Source organism: Lepisosteus oculatus, chromosome 5 (assembly GCF_040954835.1).
Source record: "Lepisosteus oculatus isolate fLepOcu1 chromosome 5, fLepOcu1.hap2, whole genome shotgun sequence".
Lineage (NCBI taxonomy): Eukaryota > Metazoa > Chordata > Actinopteri > Semionotiformes > Lepisosteidae > Lepisosteus > Lepisosteus oculatus.
Window position 1 is genome coordinate 25,300,469 of NC_090700.1, and position 16,508 is coordinate 25,316,976.

At 38.8% G+C, this 16,508-nt stretch overlaps 1 protein-coding gene across 1 annotated transcript in view; it reads left to right on the plus strand.

Annotated features, from left to right (window-relative positions):
* The window catches only part of chodl (chondrolectin), a 136,400-nt gene that overhangs the window by 65,465 nt on the left and 54,427 nt on the right, over positions 1-16,508 (plus strand). Inside the window, 1 exon segment of the mRNA XM_069189725.1 lies at positions 3,418-3,447. Within this exon segment, the coding sequence (XP_069045826.1) occupies positions 3,418-3,447 (30 nt within the window).

The following is a 16,508-nucleotide window of genomic DNA, read 5'->3' on the forward strand; positions in this document are numbered from 1 at the left end:
ATTGACTTGTAAAGAGCATATCCCCATGTACTGACTGTCTTATTGTGCCATATTGGAAAAAATCATAAAAAAAATAAAGAAAAGTTTCACTACCCAAAGCAAGGTTGTATAAGGTGAATGTTATGCTTAAGAAGCTGTTGAGTCACAAAGAAGACCCCCCTATCCCAGTGTATTGCATGTGTAATGGTGCCATATTGAAAAACTATAAGAGGTTTCACAACCCAAAGCAAGGCTTGGAAAGGTCAGAGAACCTTCTTAGTGTGTAAAACACTTACTTGCAGCATTGTGGGTGCTGTGGTTTAAATGCTATTGGCTCATTAACAGCATCCCCCTATCACAGTGCATAGTGCCACATTCAATAAAAGCATGAGAAAAAGAGATTCACAACCCAAAGCTGTCAGTCTTCTGTGTAAAAAATCATGGACCTCATGATTTGAACATCATGGGTTCTGTTTTTAAAAAGCCATTGAGTAAAGAATTGTAATTTTCCTGCTGAGTGAAAACAGGAAATAAAGAAATCATTTCAGAAATAAAACAAAGCTTTATTCCCGTGCTTACAGTCTGGGTAATTGGAGACTGTGTTGTTCTGCTTCCTATGGTCATATACAGGTTTTTTGCATAAAACTCTATTGAGCAATATTTCTCACGTTGTGAACATATGTATGTATACAGCGGTCCCCCAGTGTTCCAGATGGTGCGTAATTGCGCATCAATCAAAACCCCAAGTGTCAGAAAAAAAAATTAGTTCACTGATACGTTTATGCAGGGGTTGTGAAAATTTTCACCAGTTGTGGTCTTTAAAATATATTTGGTTTGAAGGCTTTATGTGTTTCCCTTGTGAAGATATGGACATAGGAATTTCGTGCATGGTAAAAAAAAGGCATAAAAACGACAAAGTGAAACCACAATGTACTTTATACACAAAGCAAGTGTGTGCTTTCTACAAATGCTACAGGTGTGCCAAAATCGTTTTCGAACTTCAAGCTAACTTTATCCCAGTCACTATTTGGATATTTTTTAGGCTTCAGAATGCTTCAACTGATACTTAAAAATAGAATATAATGCGCACTGTGGGGAAAGAGCTTTTGAGCACAGAACATCTTTCAGACTTCGAAAAGACTTGCATATGTAGTTTTTCTCATCTGTGTGAAAACAGGAAACATAGAGGAAGCTTCTCAAATTAAAGAGAGGTCTGGAACACCCTGTCTCAAAAATAAGCGTTTTAACCAGCGAAGGTTGTGAAAACAGTGACAAATCACTCCGAACAAAATACAATTTCAAACTACAAGTTTGAAATGTTTAGTTATTAACAAATTCATATTGTTAATAAATCTCAGATACGTTATTATAGTTCATTTTCAGTGGTCTTTTTAATACTGTTTTGTTATTCTCGATCATAATTACAATATATATAATATATATTGTTGTAAAGGTTTGTCTTTAATTGCGCCATTTGAATGAATAAGATATTTTGAATTGACTTGAATTAAACTGGTTGAACTGGTTTTTGCTCCCACTCTTGAAAGTATTAACGTTTGCCCATTCATGTTGTTAATATAATTTAACTTTGAACATGTTTTATATTTAGAAATATCAAAAAAATCTATTTCAAATTTTTCAAATTCAAAATTTGTCAATAATATTTACAATTTTTGTATTTTTTAAAAGAAACGCATATTTGTTCAAGGAGAATTCATGCTGCGAGCAGGATTCACACCCCAGCTTCCAGAGTACGAGTCATGCACCGAAGCCATTGTGCCATCTTAGGCTATAGCTGAAAAGGGCAGTCAAAACAAAGAAAGTGAACTACGGTAATACTTTGAGGTATATAAATATATTTAGATCCTTAAATTAATATTGTTAATTTCTTTAGATACAATTCCATATTATATTCCCTATTAAGCAGATTCTAAAAAGTATGCAGTTTATTACTGCGATAACGAGCGCAAGTATTCATAGCTTTTTATAAAGTATATTATAAGCTTAAAATAGAACGAGAACGCCATTACTCTCCCAAAATAACCACAATTACTGACCGAAAGTGAAAGACGTTGATGCTTAAAATGTTAGTTTATGAATAAAGATGAATACTGTGTATTTTTTATTTAAACTACCACTACAAGCCACATACAGTTTGATAATGTATTTATATTCCTAACTTAATACCGTTTATGATGTTCAGAGACGTTATGCTCTTTTTATTTTTATGGTCAGCTACCAAAATTTCCCTTTAGATGTAAAACTCCATATTTATATTCAATATTAAGCTGATTAAACATGCACAGTAGAGATTAAAAGAAGGAATAGTTTCATTAACAACCTATGCACCACAGGTGCCACCTGTTGGTCATTTTGGCCAGGCAATCACGTACTGTGTTATTCTGCACTATTCTGCAGATAATTTCATGTGGTATGGGTTTTTACAACGCATTTTGAATGCCTGCATCTATAGTGTGCTGCACCAATGTGGTTCAAGGCCCAATCAAAATTAAGTTTGTTTCTTACATAGCCGAATATATAAAAATAGTCCAGTATTATAGCTTGTTGTGAATGTGATATGTCTGTTTTAGGCTTACATCTGAATTAAAAAAATATATATTTGGTCTTAATCCAAATTTCAGCAGCCAGTAGTCAGCCAACAATTTCACTTTAAATTAAAACTTTAAACCGTTTATTCTGTAAACTAAAGAGTTACAGAGGAGACACATTGTGCATTGCTTCTTTTAATAGTTGCAAAAATGTTATAATTTAAATGAAACACAGAATATATTATTAATAATGTTAATAACGAATGACCATGGAAAAGAAGACACGCCGATTCTTGTCTTTTCAGCTTGGAGTTTATCCTTTAGAGCGATCCTTTTAACTTTATATTTTTATATTTTTTATATAGCCGGATGTGGAAAAATAGTTGCGAACCCGATGTGCCTCTTTCAGGTTTACATCCACGTTAAGAAAATCTATATTTTGTCTTAATACAAATTTCAGCAACAAGAAATGTAACCTTTAAATTTGGATTTATAAAAAATATTTCACACGAATTGTACTGTAGTGGCTTGGAAACCATACGGTCTCATACTGTATATACAGTATATTTCTACAGTATACAAACTCACTGCTGTTCATTGCCGTGTGAGCTACTGTTTCAGTGTATCTGTGGATCTGACTTCATGGGATTCGCATGTGAGGAACAGCGGGAGGTGAGACCCGGCGGGGGGATCATTTTGATTATACAATGAATGAGTCCCTGAGGCATATAGTGCAATAAGCCTTTAATGAGTTTGCACGAGAGAAAGTGGTACCTTTCCAGAAGTTGCATACTGTGCAAAGTAGGTAAATTTGACAAACAGCTAATGTTGCTTAAAGAACTTAAAATCTAAAATCTGACTGTACTGTAGCTCTCACGTAATTGAGCAGAAAGTCACCTTGCTTTCACAAGTGGCTCTGTTCAAGTTTGTGTTAACACACAGCACACTTTTGAATTTACTTTTATCACCTTTATCACCTTTGTCTGTCTGGGGTGTAGGAGTATATTCCTTCCTCAGTTTTAAACCTGATACGTCCCCAGTAAAGTGAGAGACTAAAACCTGCTATGGATAAAACCTTGTGACACTTCTCAAACTGCTCCAAAGTCGGCCACAGAGTAAAATGCCATCATGGACACCACAATTACCTGTAATAGAAATAATATCTAACATATTATTTCTATTTCTAATAATATCTAACATATCATGATTGTATTAACAGTTACAACAGATGCAAATCCAAAACCTTTTAAAACAAAGCTGTTAAGTCTACTTCACACCTGCATGTCAAGATCACTGTGTGCTCAGCAGCTCTTTTGTTTGGATTACACTATGAATTAGTCCCTAAGACATACCATCCAAGGTTTCGAAATTTAGAAAAAAAAATCAAACCTTTGTTTGATTGAAAGCAATGCGTATCGTTTGAGACGTCGTGTACTGATTGGAAAGAATCTGATTTTGACTAACCTTAAAGAGCTAATTTTAATTGAAGAATTTAAAATCTGTCTGCCTGACTGTAATGCAAATTATTTCATTGAACTCTCCGGACATCCACGGAGATACCCAATCTAAATTTAAACCTGCTTCTTTCACGGTTTTGTTGACAACTTTGACACAACTCCAAGATCCTGACTGATTTGACTTTATTTTTGCTTTATATTTATATTAAGTTGAAACAGAAAAAGAAGATGATTTGTAGTTAATCTCTATGGAATTCAATTCATTGAATTATTTGTTAATTATGATTATTATTATTGTTATTGTTAATAATTTTTATTTTATATGATAAAACCACTAATATCGACACAGGTGCTCCTGCTGTTCATAGCCTCTCATTAATTTAAAATGCTCTGAACTCTGCCACTGCCACTGGCGCCCCTTTGAAATTGTATCACCTTTGTCTGTCTCGGGGGATGGGGACACCAGTACCCCACTATGAGAACATTAATGTGAATTGAACATTTAAATACAGTGTATATATTGTAAATGTACAATTAATACTCTGATAAAACCAACTATATGTATATCAATAAATTAAATTGTTAACCATGCTCAGAAACCTATTGGCAACAAATTCTTCAAAAACTAAGACATTTCATATTTCGGAAAAGTCATGATAGTTACACAAGGAAGTGAAAATGTCACAGTTTGTTACAGTAATGATCAGGAAAAATTCCCGGCTGCTGCAGTTGCACCCTTGCAATGGCTAGATAGTTAATTTATTTTGTATAGCTCTACTCTGAAACTCGCAACTGGTAACCCACTGAAGCTAAGTAGGTGTGATCCAGGTCAGTACCTGGATGGGAGACCTCCTGAGGAAAAACTAAGATGGCTGCTGGAAGAGGTGTTAGTGGGGTCAGCAGGGGGCAGTCACCCTGCAGTCCATGTGGGTATAGTGACGGGGACACTATTCTGTAAACAGGTGCTGTCCTTCGGACGAGATTTAAACTGAGGTCCTGACTCTCTGTGGTCATTAAAAATCCCAAGGTGTTTCTCGAAAAGAGCAGGGGTGTAACCCCGGTGTCCTGGCCAAATTTCCTATTGGCCCTTACCAATCATGGCCTCCTAATAATCCCCATCTATGAATTGGCTTCATTAGTCTGCTCTCCTCCCCACTGATAGCTGGTTTGTGGTGAGTGTTCTGGTGGACTATGGCTGCCGTCATATCATCCAGGTGGGTGCTGCACATTGTTGGTGGTGGAGGGGAGTCCACATTACCTATAAAGTGCTTTGAGTGGAGTGTCCTGAAAAGTGCTATATAAGTTTAAGCAATTATTATTATTTTGATATTTCTCTGCAAGCTAGTCAAAGAAGTAGGCGAATGCAGCAGCATTGTCTATATTGCAATAGACAATGAAACACTCATAGCTGTACTTTAGTGACTTTAAAACTGTATAACATAATGCTATATGCACGTTGTACATCTTTGTTCAAGTTTTAAAACTACAATACTGAAAAACAAGTGTTTTAAAAAAACAGGACATTTGATTGTTAATTGCCTTATATTAAAGCACAACAAACAATGACAAGAGAGGGCATGCTACTGAAAATTCCATTCTAATCCCCCAACCAAAACTGTCTATTCTACATAACAAACAGTGGAGTGTAACACTTCTAGCCTTTGTGACAAATAAAATGTTTGTTAAAGAAGTGCGGAGCTGTGTTACATAAATTGGCTGCAATGGAATACGTAACTAATTAATACGTAATTAATTAAAAGCTGAAAAGAATCAATGTGTCTGCTCTATAACTCTTCAGCTTACAGATCATCCAAGGTTATTCATTATTAATATTATTAATAATATCTTCCATATCACATTAAAATTGGAACCTTTTTACAATTGTAAATCCACAAGTCTATCTTTTTTCTAACCTGCTTTATCCAGGACAGGTAGCAGTCTCACCTACACTATTTGGTTACATTTTTTTTATGATTTTGACAGACTTCAGAATGCTTTGACTGATGCTTAAAAATGTAACATTATGCGTACTGTGGTGAAAGAGCTATTGAACATGGAACACATGTTCTTTTAGCTACATAATTATATTATATTTAGGTCCTTAAGTTAATATCGTTATTTTCTTTAGATACGCGATTCCATATTATATTCCCTATTAAGCGGATTCTAAAAAGTACAAGGTTTTTTACTGTGATAACAAGCAAAAGTATTCATAGGAAAGGTTAAAATATTATTGCATTTCATAAAGTATATAAACTTAATATTGTCAGAATAAGCACATCAAAACATTTCCAAAATAACCACAGTAAGTGACTGAGTGAAAGACTTTGATGCATAAAATGTAAATGAAGAAAGTGGTCTACTGTTGTGTATTCTTTATTTAAACTACCACTACCAGCCATATACACTTTGTATAATATATTTATATTCCCAAATTAATATAGTTTATGACGTTCAGAGACATTATGCTCCTGTTATCTTTATACGCAGCTACCAACATTTTCCTTTAGTTGTAAAATTCCATGTTAGACAGATTTGAACATGCACAGTACAGAGATTAAATGCAGTGATAGTTTCACTACCAACTAATGTACCACAAGTAGCCTTAATTCCCTCGGTATAAGGTTTTACACTGCATTTTGAATGGCTACATCTGTAAAGAGAAGAAACAGAAACATTGTTCTGCACCCACTTTTACTTCTTTCCCCAACATTCAATGTGACAACATAACATCTTTGGTATCTTTGACTTTGGCTTCCTCCCTCTCAGCCACTACTGTTCTTCAGCTCATCTTCTTGGCCATGGATCTGTCTAACTTCCTACCTTCGGCTCAGCCAGGTGGCATTCTCCAGACTTCTTTTTTATGTCTGCCTTTCCTCCTGCTGCTATTCCAGGCATTCAAAATGTTTGGTGCCTTCAGCCCTGGTTTCCTCCCTCTTGGCCACAGCTGGTCCTCATGCCACCTCCTATCCTGGCTGTCCAGGTGCGCCTCATGCCATCTCCTGTCCTGGCTTACCTCTGCCTTATCATCAGGCATCTTACCATCAGCATTTCCCCGGCCTCTCTACATCTAACATGTATCTTAGATGTAGATCTTCATTGATTTTCATCCAACTTTTAGATGGCAATAGAAGCAGTTAGCAAGGTCAGTGATTTGCAGCACACTGCCCTTCTGTATTTTCTTTAATATTGCCATATTTTCTTCAAATGCTGCATTTTTTCAATATTTTTCTGCCCTTTTTGAATGGTACCCAATCACTATTGCTGTCTTTTTTGGGATCACAAATGGAAACAAAAGTTCATTCTCATTCATTCAGATTATCATACAGATACTCATCCTCCATTGTCTCAAATGGCTATCTATTGTTAACCACTGTGTTATTGTTGTACCTCAAATTCCTGGCTATTGAAATAAAATGTAAATGCTATTTTTTCCACATTCTTTTTTAGTTAATGAGAAACATTTTTGAAATTGACACAAGTTACCATATTAATACCGTTTATTCTCACATAGTAACGCATGGTACCGGAAGTAAAATAACAGTATCCGGAATTTCCACAAGGTGGAGCTAATAAAGCTCAACCTCTCATGTTTGAGCTGTCGCCATCAAAGTCTTTACCGAAGATATTACTAATAGTATTAATAATGAATGACCTTGGACAAGCTGTAACCGTCTTTGTAAACAAAAATACTTTATTTTTTCATTGACAAAAAGTAAAACCACAGCATTTCATTGATCCAATCATGCATTTGTTTCCAATCATACTAAGTAATTATTGAAAATCTCCAATTCACCATGCCTTTCACACGCTCATGGAATTTTACCACTGAAGGGAAATCTTAGTAGCTGAGCATAAAAAGAATAGGAGCATTCTGTAACGCGTGTGAAGGCCATAAACGATATTAATTTTGGAACATAAACATACAGTATATAGCTGGTCTTGGTACTTTAAAGAAAAAAATACACACCAGTATTCCATTTCTCCCTAAACATTTTAAGCATCGAAGTCTTTAACTAACATGTGAAATAACGTGTATAAAAAGTGGTAGTTTTAAGCTTTTCTGCAAATATGCCGGAGTGAAAAAGCGTACTTTTAGAATTTGATTAATAGGGAATATAATATGGAATCGCGTATCTAAAGAAATTAATAATGATATAATTATATTCATGTACTGCAACACACGAATAGTATACGCTGTACAATGTCTGTTGATACTGTATGTGTAGGGCTGTTTCACCACTCATCATGTGACTGGGTGGTGGTCTAAGTGCCCAACTTCTAAGTGAGAGGTCAGCTGTTCAAATCCAGCTAGCGCCATCGGTTTTCTTTTAACAAATAAAAATGTCTTCAAAAAACTAAAATAGCTAATATTATTGGCATTATATTGATATTGATAAGTTCTTGCTTTGTGCTGGGTTTAGCAGTTTTCCGAACATAGTCTTTCAGCAAATGCCATAACATCTCTATTGGATTTAAATCTGGGGATTTGGCTGGAGTTTTCACCCAGTTCACTCCTTCTGCTATAAGTACGCTGGTCAAACATTCCGTGGTCAAATTCTTCCAGGAAGGGGGTACCTTTAAAGCAGAGACAACAGCACCAAAAATATTTTCCGTGCCCTCTCTTTAAAGCCCTGGTCAAATATGAAGACAGTAAGTACAGTTATAATTCAAACTGAATTAAAAACTACACATCCCAGTTACCATGGTGGTGCTTTTGATTATTGTGTTTAACCAATGAAACAGGGAAAAAATCAGTCACATGACTTTGAGGCTGAGTTTCAAAAGCTTAACCTATCAGCAACAAAACAAAATCTACATCCTAGGTTACCTCAAACTGTCAGGTACACAACTGTGTATGTCGCTTAAGCCACTCCTATTTACCATTTTAGTTATGGAGGTGGGAAAACTACCCCCCCGTGGGTGCCTGACTTAACCATCTTTAACCGTTCTGTGTCTGAATCGCAGTCGGTACACGTATAAAAAAAAGTTAATTCCAGCTACAATACATATATATTTTTGTGGTAAATGGGAGCAAAATATCAGCATTTACTGCTAGTAATTAGTGTATGATTTATAGTTGAAATCTGAGCCTAAATATAAAGTTAAAATCTCAACAAAGCCATGTAGAAAGTGCGCACACAGAAATACAGAGAAAATAAATCCTTTCTGACATCTAAAATCAGTTTCGATCAAGGTCTCCAAAACGAACAAGAAAAAGAGCATTTTCAGAAGGCAATTACGCAGTGTTTATGTAGAATAAGTGATTTATGAGCAATCTAATTTCTTATTCGCTTTAAACAGTGAAATGTCAGCTGCAAAAGATCGCACCAGAGACAGCACTATCTCTGCCTGTCATAGACGTTCAGGAAAGGGTGAATGAAGTCATGTCAAGTACAAGAATTTGGTGATCAATAATAACAGTTGTAGGACAAGAAACAAAAGATAGTGAAAACTTAAGCTTTTTAAGGCTAAAACTAAAATTCATTCTACATATTAAGGCAAATGAAAATTCAGGACATTAAAGTGCTGAATACAAAAATACAAAAATACACATGAGCAAAATGTTTTAGAAATGGAGCAGGTGTTACTTTGAAATAAGCAAACAGAAAAAAGCCATATATACTATATAGTGCAGAAGAGGGATGCAGGAACACTTGCTTAGATATATACAAAAAATCAAAGAAGGTGTATGTTACAAAAGAACATGCAAACATGTTCATCATGTACATGAACATGTACATCAATTTCCCTTCGTGATCAATACAGTCTTATCTCTCTCTAAACGTGAAAAAATTAAAAAATTAAAAAATTAAAAAAAAATTAGCATGCATAAAAAACAGCAATTCTGTCAGTGATCCCTAAATGAATTAATAGCAAACATGGTTTCATGGAGGGCTTCACAGATAGTTAGGCATTCAGGTAGATTGCCAGGCGAAAGGATTTGTAAATATATTTTGTTAAAGCAAGTCAGTTTTTCGCAACACATAAAATACATTTTTCCAAGAAAGTTTAGCCTTTGTCACAAATGAAACCACTAAATAAAGACATAAATATAGAAATCTAAAGATTTTTTATTCAATGTTGGTAACAGGATGAACTGTCAGGTTGAGCTAAGTGTATATTTTGTCGCAGAGTTGCTGCAAGATGTTAACAGTGAAAAAAGGTATTTAGAAATGAGTCATTTCAAGAAGAATTTTTTCAGAATAATTGTAAACCTAGCAGGATGGAGAAAGCACAGAAAATAGGCAGTTAGATTGATCAGATTAGTATGAAAAGCCATTTAGCAAACAGGGAATGAGAAGAGTGACAAACTAGTATTTTTTTTTCTGAACCAGGGAAAATCTGTTCATGTTTCTCTATAACCATAATAAAAAAAAAACTTTATTTGATATATCACCTTTAAAAGTGGCATCTCAAAGCAATACAGAAAATGTAAAAACAGTTATAAGGACCACAGATTACAAAGTAAATACATATAAGAAAGACAAGCAGTTAGAAGTGCTACTAAAATGAGAAAATGAAGCAGATACAGACTTCTGAAGTCTTCTGAAAAGAAAGGTTTTGAGGTTAGATTTAAATGCACTCAGGGTATGTGACTGATATCACTGGGGATACAAATCCAGAGCTCTGGGCTGTAGCTAGAGAAGGTCCTGTCACCCGTAGAATGTAGATGCTCTTGAGGACAGCTAGAAGACCAGAGTCAGATGGACAAAGGTGGGGAGTAGACAGATAATACCCCAGATAGGTACTGAATGAGGATGAGGATTTTGAAGTTGACTCGAAACCTGATAGGAAGCCAGTGCAAGGACTTGAAGACAGGTGTAATGAATCCCTATCAGGATTCTCGCTGTCAAATTCTGAACATATTGAAGATTGCTCAGTGTGGATTTAATTTCCCCAGTGAACGGGTTGTGCATTTATTAATTCCAGAAAAAAAAGCCTTTCTTGATTTCTCTAGTTCCTAGTTTCTCTAGTTCCCTTTAAAATAAACTATTATTCCACAATGCAGAGTATTACATGGCCAGTATTTACATATGATATTTGTGATTTAAAGAAATTAACACAATCAGCTTTTGGGGATTTAAGTGTTGGCTGAGTTATTGCAGGATAAAAGACTAGAGATGTTGGTAAGAAAAAGATAATTTGGGGAAAGCTGAGGAATACACTGATAACAAGAACACTTCCTAACGGGGTTAGGCATACTTTTGATGAAGATTATGAAGTTAACAGACTGTATGTTTACATAGATACTGAAATGAGAATTGTATTTTAGATTTTGTGTAGTTGCTAGCATTGAACTGTGTTTTGGATGCACATGAATTGAAGGAATGGGCAAACATAGCTGATGCTGATCCACAAAGCCAACATATTAAGATGTTTATATTAAGAGGCAATTTGTTTAAATAACTAACTAGGTATGGATACTGATGTGCAAGAGAAGTGGAAAGGCTGTTTCCTTAAGCCAGCACTATAAAATAATTTATCCTCAGTGAGATGCTGCCATCTCATAGTGGGTTTCTAACTCTGTGTTCAGTTCCATCCAGACAGTGCCTTTACCTCCATCCATTTTCTAATCTCTTTATCCAGTACAGAGGATTTGGAGCCTCTCCCAGTAAGCATCAGAATACACCCTGGATACACCCTGGACATAGCGCCAGTCCATCACAGGACAGACAGACACAAACACACACAACCAGGGCCAGTTTTCCCGTAAGCCAATTAACCCACCAGTATTTGGAGTGCGAGAGGAAATCATATCACACATATAGAGAAAAACCACAGAACCCAGAGAGAACATGCAAACTCTTCACACACAGGATGGCAGTGTTACGATTCCTGCCTCCCGGCAACGGAAGAGGCAGAAAAATGGGGTAGCCTTACTCCATCAGTTTACCTATCAGTTTTCTTATTCACCACCACACCCCCGTCTCATCCTGTACTTAAACACCTGTCTTTTCCTACCTCCTTGCTCAGTATTGGTTTTCCTTTCGAGCTTCCTAGTTGCGCTACTCCTTCTTCTGCTTTGTGTCATTCTTGGTTTTCGGATTACGGTTTTTCCCCCTTTGACGACGGTTTTTCGGATCATAGCTTGGCTTCGGTACTCATGCTCTGTTTTGGATCTCTGGCTTCCCCTGTACTCTCGGATTGCTCTATTGTCTACGGTTTCGGATCACGCTTTGGCTTCGGTAACTCGTTCCCTATTTGGATCTCTGGCTTCCCCTGGACTCTCGGCTCGTTTCTTCGACTACGGCTTTCTTTGGATCACTGTTAGGTTTTATCAGCTCCTGCAAGTGGATTCATTCACTGGTTTTGGTTTCTCTTACCGAATCCATAACAGAATACTGAGCCCTTTAACATGGACCCGGTGGAGCAAGAGGAGATTCGCTCGGTTTTGGATCAGCACTGGCAAGCCTTACTCCAGTTGCAGGCTTCCGTCCAACAGATTTCCACGCACCTGTCGGCAATGCCGCCCACCAGCAATCGAGAAAGCAACGCTGGAGCTGCCACTTCGGCTCCGCCCCTGCCAGCTCCTACACCTGCCCCTCGACCTCTTCCACTTACTCCACCTGATAGGTTTGACGGCAACCCTATGAAATGTCGAGGCTTCTTAGCACAGTGTGCGCTGGTTTTCAGGCTCCATCCGGAAACTTTTTTTTCTCCTCAGGACAAGATTGCATTCATAGTTTCACTGTTAACTGGCCGTGCTTTGGAATGGGCTACTGCCCTGCTAGATCGTGGGGCCCCCGAAGTTCAGGATTATGATCTCTTTTTAGGAAAATTTAAGGGGGTTTTTTGTCGTCCCTTAGTTGGTCAAGACTCCGCCTTCCGCCTCTCCTCCATCCACCAGGGCTGCAGGTCTGCACAAGATTATGCCATAGATTTTCGAGTAGCAGCAGTGGAGACTCACTGGGATGATGAGGTCCTTATTTTTCTTTTTCGTCAAGGACTTAGTGAAGAAATAAAGGACCACCTGGTAAATATGCCGCAATTAGGGAGAACCTTGGAGGAAGTAATTTCCCAGGAGTTGGAATTAGAGCTTAGAATTCGTCAGAGGAGTACAGAAAGATCTCTGACACCAATGCTAGAGGCTCCTCGGCCATCACCTACCAGAACTTTAGACTCGGTACAACCTATGGAAATAGCCCGCACCCGGATAACCCCTGAAGAAAGAGAGAGACGCCAATGAGAGGGTCGCTGCATGTACTGTGGAAAATTAGGACACTTTAAAGCTGACTGTCCTGCTTCATACTCATCCTTGAGGCGCCGCCCACATTCTCAAGATCCTAAAGTGAGTGAGATAACTCAATCCCCTCAGTTTTCCTCAGGATTTTCTATTCTATCTACACTATTCTGGGGTAATAAACGGATGCCTCTTCTTGCTTTTATTGACTCAGGGGCGGCAGGAAACTTTATAGACGCCTCCATCGCTTGAACTTGGAACTTACCCTTGACCCTGGTGACTCCACCTCTTCGTGTTCAATCTATTGATGGTTCCCCAGTATCTCCAGGACTTATTAGGTGGCAAACTGAAATTATAAACTTGCAGATTGGCGCCACCTATGTGGAAGACATCTGGTTTTATCTCCTTGAGACCCCAACACATCCCCTTGTACTAGGCTTTCCTTGGCTACAACAGGATGACCCTAACATTTCATGGTCCCGTAAAGAAATTTAAACTTGGGGACCCAGATGTATTAGGAATTGCTGTCATCTACCCGTAAGAATTGCACTCACGGCTACGTCCCCTTCTGGTGTTCTTACCATACCCCCTCAATATTCTAATCTAAAGGAAGCATTTAATGAGCAGGAGACCTTGGCCCTCCCACCTCATCGACCATATGATTGTGCCATTGACCTTTTGCCAGGTACTATCCCTCCTATAGGTCGTATATTTCCGCTCTCCAATTCTGAATCTGAGGCCCTGAAAGTTTACATACAAGATTCTCTGAAGGCTGGACTTCCATCCACTTCACCTTACATCCATCCACTTCACCTGCATGTGCCAGTTTTTTTTTGTGGAAAAGAAGGATGGTGGGCTCCGTCCCTGCATTGATTATCGTGGCCTCAACGAGATCACAACCAAGAATCGGTACCCTTTGCCTCTAATTCCAGCAGCACTTGAGTCTGTGCATGGGGCCAAGATCTTCACCAAACTGGATTTACGAGGGGCCTATAATCTAATCCGCATTCGGGAAGGGGATGAGTGGAAGACGGCATTCATGACTACCCATGGACATTACGAATATTTGGTCATGCCTTTTGGTTTGGTTAATGCCCCAGCAGTGTTTCATTCTTTTATTAATGACATTTTTCATGATCTGCTACAAAGATTTGTCTTGGTTTATTTAGATGACATTCTAATTTTTTCTAATTTCTTCCAGGATCATGTTCTCCATGTAAGATAAGTACTCTCCCGGCTCATTAGGAATAAACTTTATGTCAAACTGGAGAAGTGCACTTTCCATGCTTCTAAGATTCATTTTTTAGGTTACATCATCTCTCCAGAGGGGGTGGAAATGGATTTGAATAAAGTCTCCGCAATTACTGATTGGCCCACACCCAAGAATCTCAAACACATACAACGATTTCTCGGCTTTGCTAACTTTTACAGGAGGTTCATTCGAAACTTCAGCTCGGTGGTCGCTCCAATAACCTCTTTAACTCGGAAAGGACCAAGACAAGGTAAATCGACCCCTCAAGCAGAAGAGGCATTTCAGCACCTGAAACACCTATTCACAAAAGCCCCCATCCTAAAACACCCTGATCCTTCCTTGCCTTTTGTTGTCGAAGTGGACACTTCTGGCCATGGTGTAGGTGCTGTTTTCTCTCAACATCATGGAGAAAACCAAATTCTTCACCCCTGTGCCTTCTTCTCTAAGAAGTTATCCCCTGCACAGATGAACTATGACGTTGGTAACCGTGAGCTCTTGGCCATTAAGTGGAGGAATGGAGGCACTGGCTAGCGGGTGCTCATCATCCATTTTTGATTTACACTGATCACAAAAACCTGGAGTATTTGCAATCAGCCAAACGTCTTTGTCCTCGCCAGGCCAGATGGTCCCTTTTTTTACCAGGTTTAATTTCCTTATCACCTACACTCCAGGCTCTAAGAACATCAAAGCAGACACTCTCTCATGGATCCACGACCCTCCTGAGGCCGAATAGATTCCTGAACCCATCATCCCTTCTGGTAAGTTCCTGGCAGCTGTAAGATGGGACATCGAGGTAATTGTTCGATGAGCCTTGGTTGGACAGACGGTACCTCCTCAGTGCCCTCAGGACAAATTATTTGTCTCAAATCCAGTCAGATCTGCAGTTTTACAATGGGGACATGACTCCCGTTTTGCTGGACACCCTGGATTCCAACGTACCTTGGATTTAATCTCCAGAGACTTCTGGTGGCCAACTATGGCCAAAGATGTCAAGGAGTATGTCCAGGCCTGCTCTATCTGTTCTCAAATGAAGTCTTCCCGGATGAGGGTGGCAGGCCTTCTTCAATCCTTGCCCATCCCTGACCGTCCCTGGACCCACCTCTCAGTTGATTTTATTACTGACCTTCCACCTAGCCAAGGACACACGACTATTATGGTAGTGGTAGATCGCTTCTCCAAATCTGCTCATTTTATTCCCCTGCCTTCTTTCCCTACGGCTCAAGAACTAGCAGAATTGTTCGTACTGCATATCTTCTGTCTGCATGGCATCCCTAAAGATATTGTTTCAGATAGGGGCCCTCAGTTTGTCTCCTGATTTTGGAAGGCCTTCTGTAAGTCGCTGGGCGCTTCAGTTTCACTTACTTCAACTTATCACCCTCAGGCCAATGGTCAGACGGAACGCATGAATCAAGAACTGCTGACCTACTTACGGACCTATATCTCCTCTACCCATGATAATTGGGTGTCCTTGCTTCCATGGGCAGAGTATGCACACAATTTGTTGTATACTGCATCTACTGGCATGTCTCCCTTTAAGTGTGCCTTAGGTTATCAGCCTCCTCTTCTCCCAGACTCCCATCCCATTACGGAGGTCCCATCTGTTCAGGACTATATCACAAACCTGCAGACCTTCTGGAGAAAGGCCAAAGCCACCCTTCTTCGCACCGCAGCTCAGCAGAAGAAGGTGACTGATCGGCGCTGTTGAATCCCACCCAGATTTCGACGTGGTCAATTTGTTTGGTTGTCTACCCGTAACCTTCCTCTAAAGCAACCTTCTGGCAAGCTTGCTCCCAGGTACATTGGTCCTTTTCGTGTCCTCACCCAGATTACCCCAGTAACTTATCGGCTGGCCTTGCCTCCTACCCTTCGGATCCACCCTACTTTCCATGTTTCCCTCCTTAAGCCCTTTCACAGATCCACCCTGTCTAAACCACAACAAAAACCCTTACCGCCTTGAGTAATTTATGGACTCCTTGCTTACACTGTCAATAAGATCCTGGATTCCCGATGGTCTCGTGGATTCCTGCAATATCTAGTTGATTAGGAAGGCTACGGTCCAGAGGAGCGTTCGTGGGTTACGGAGAAGG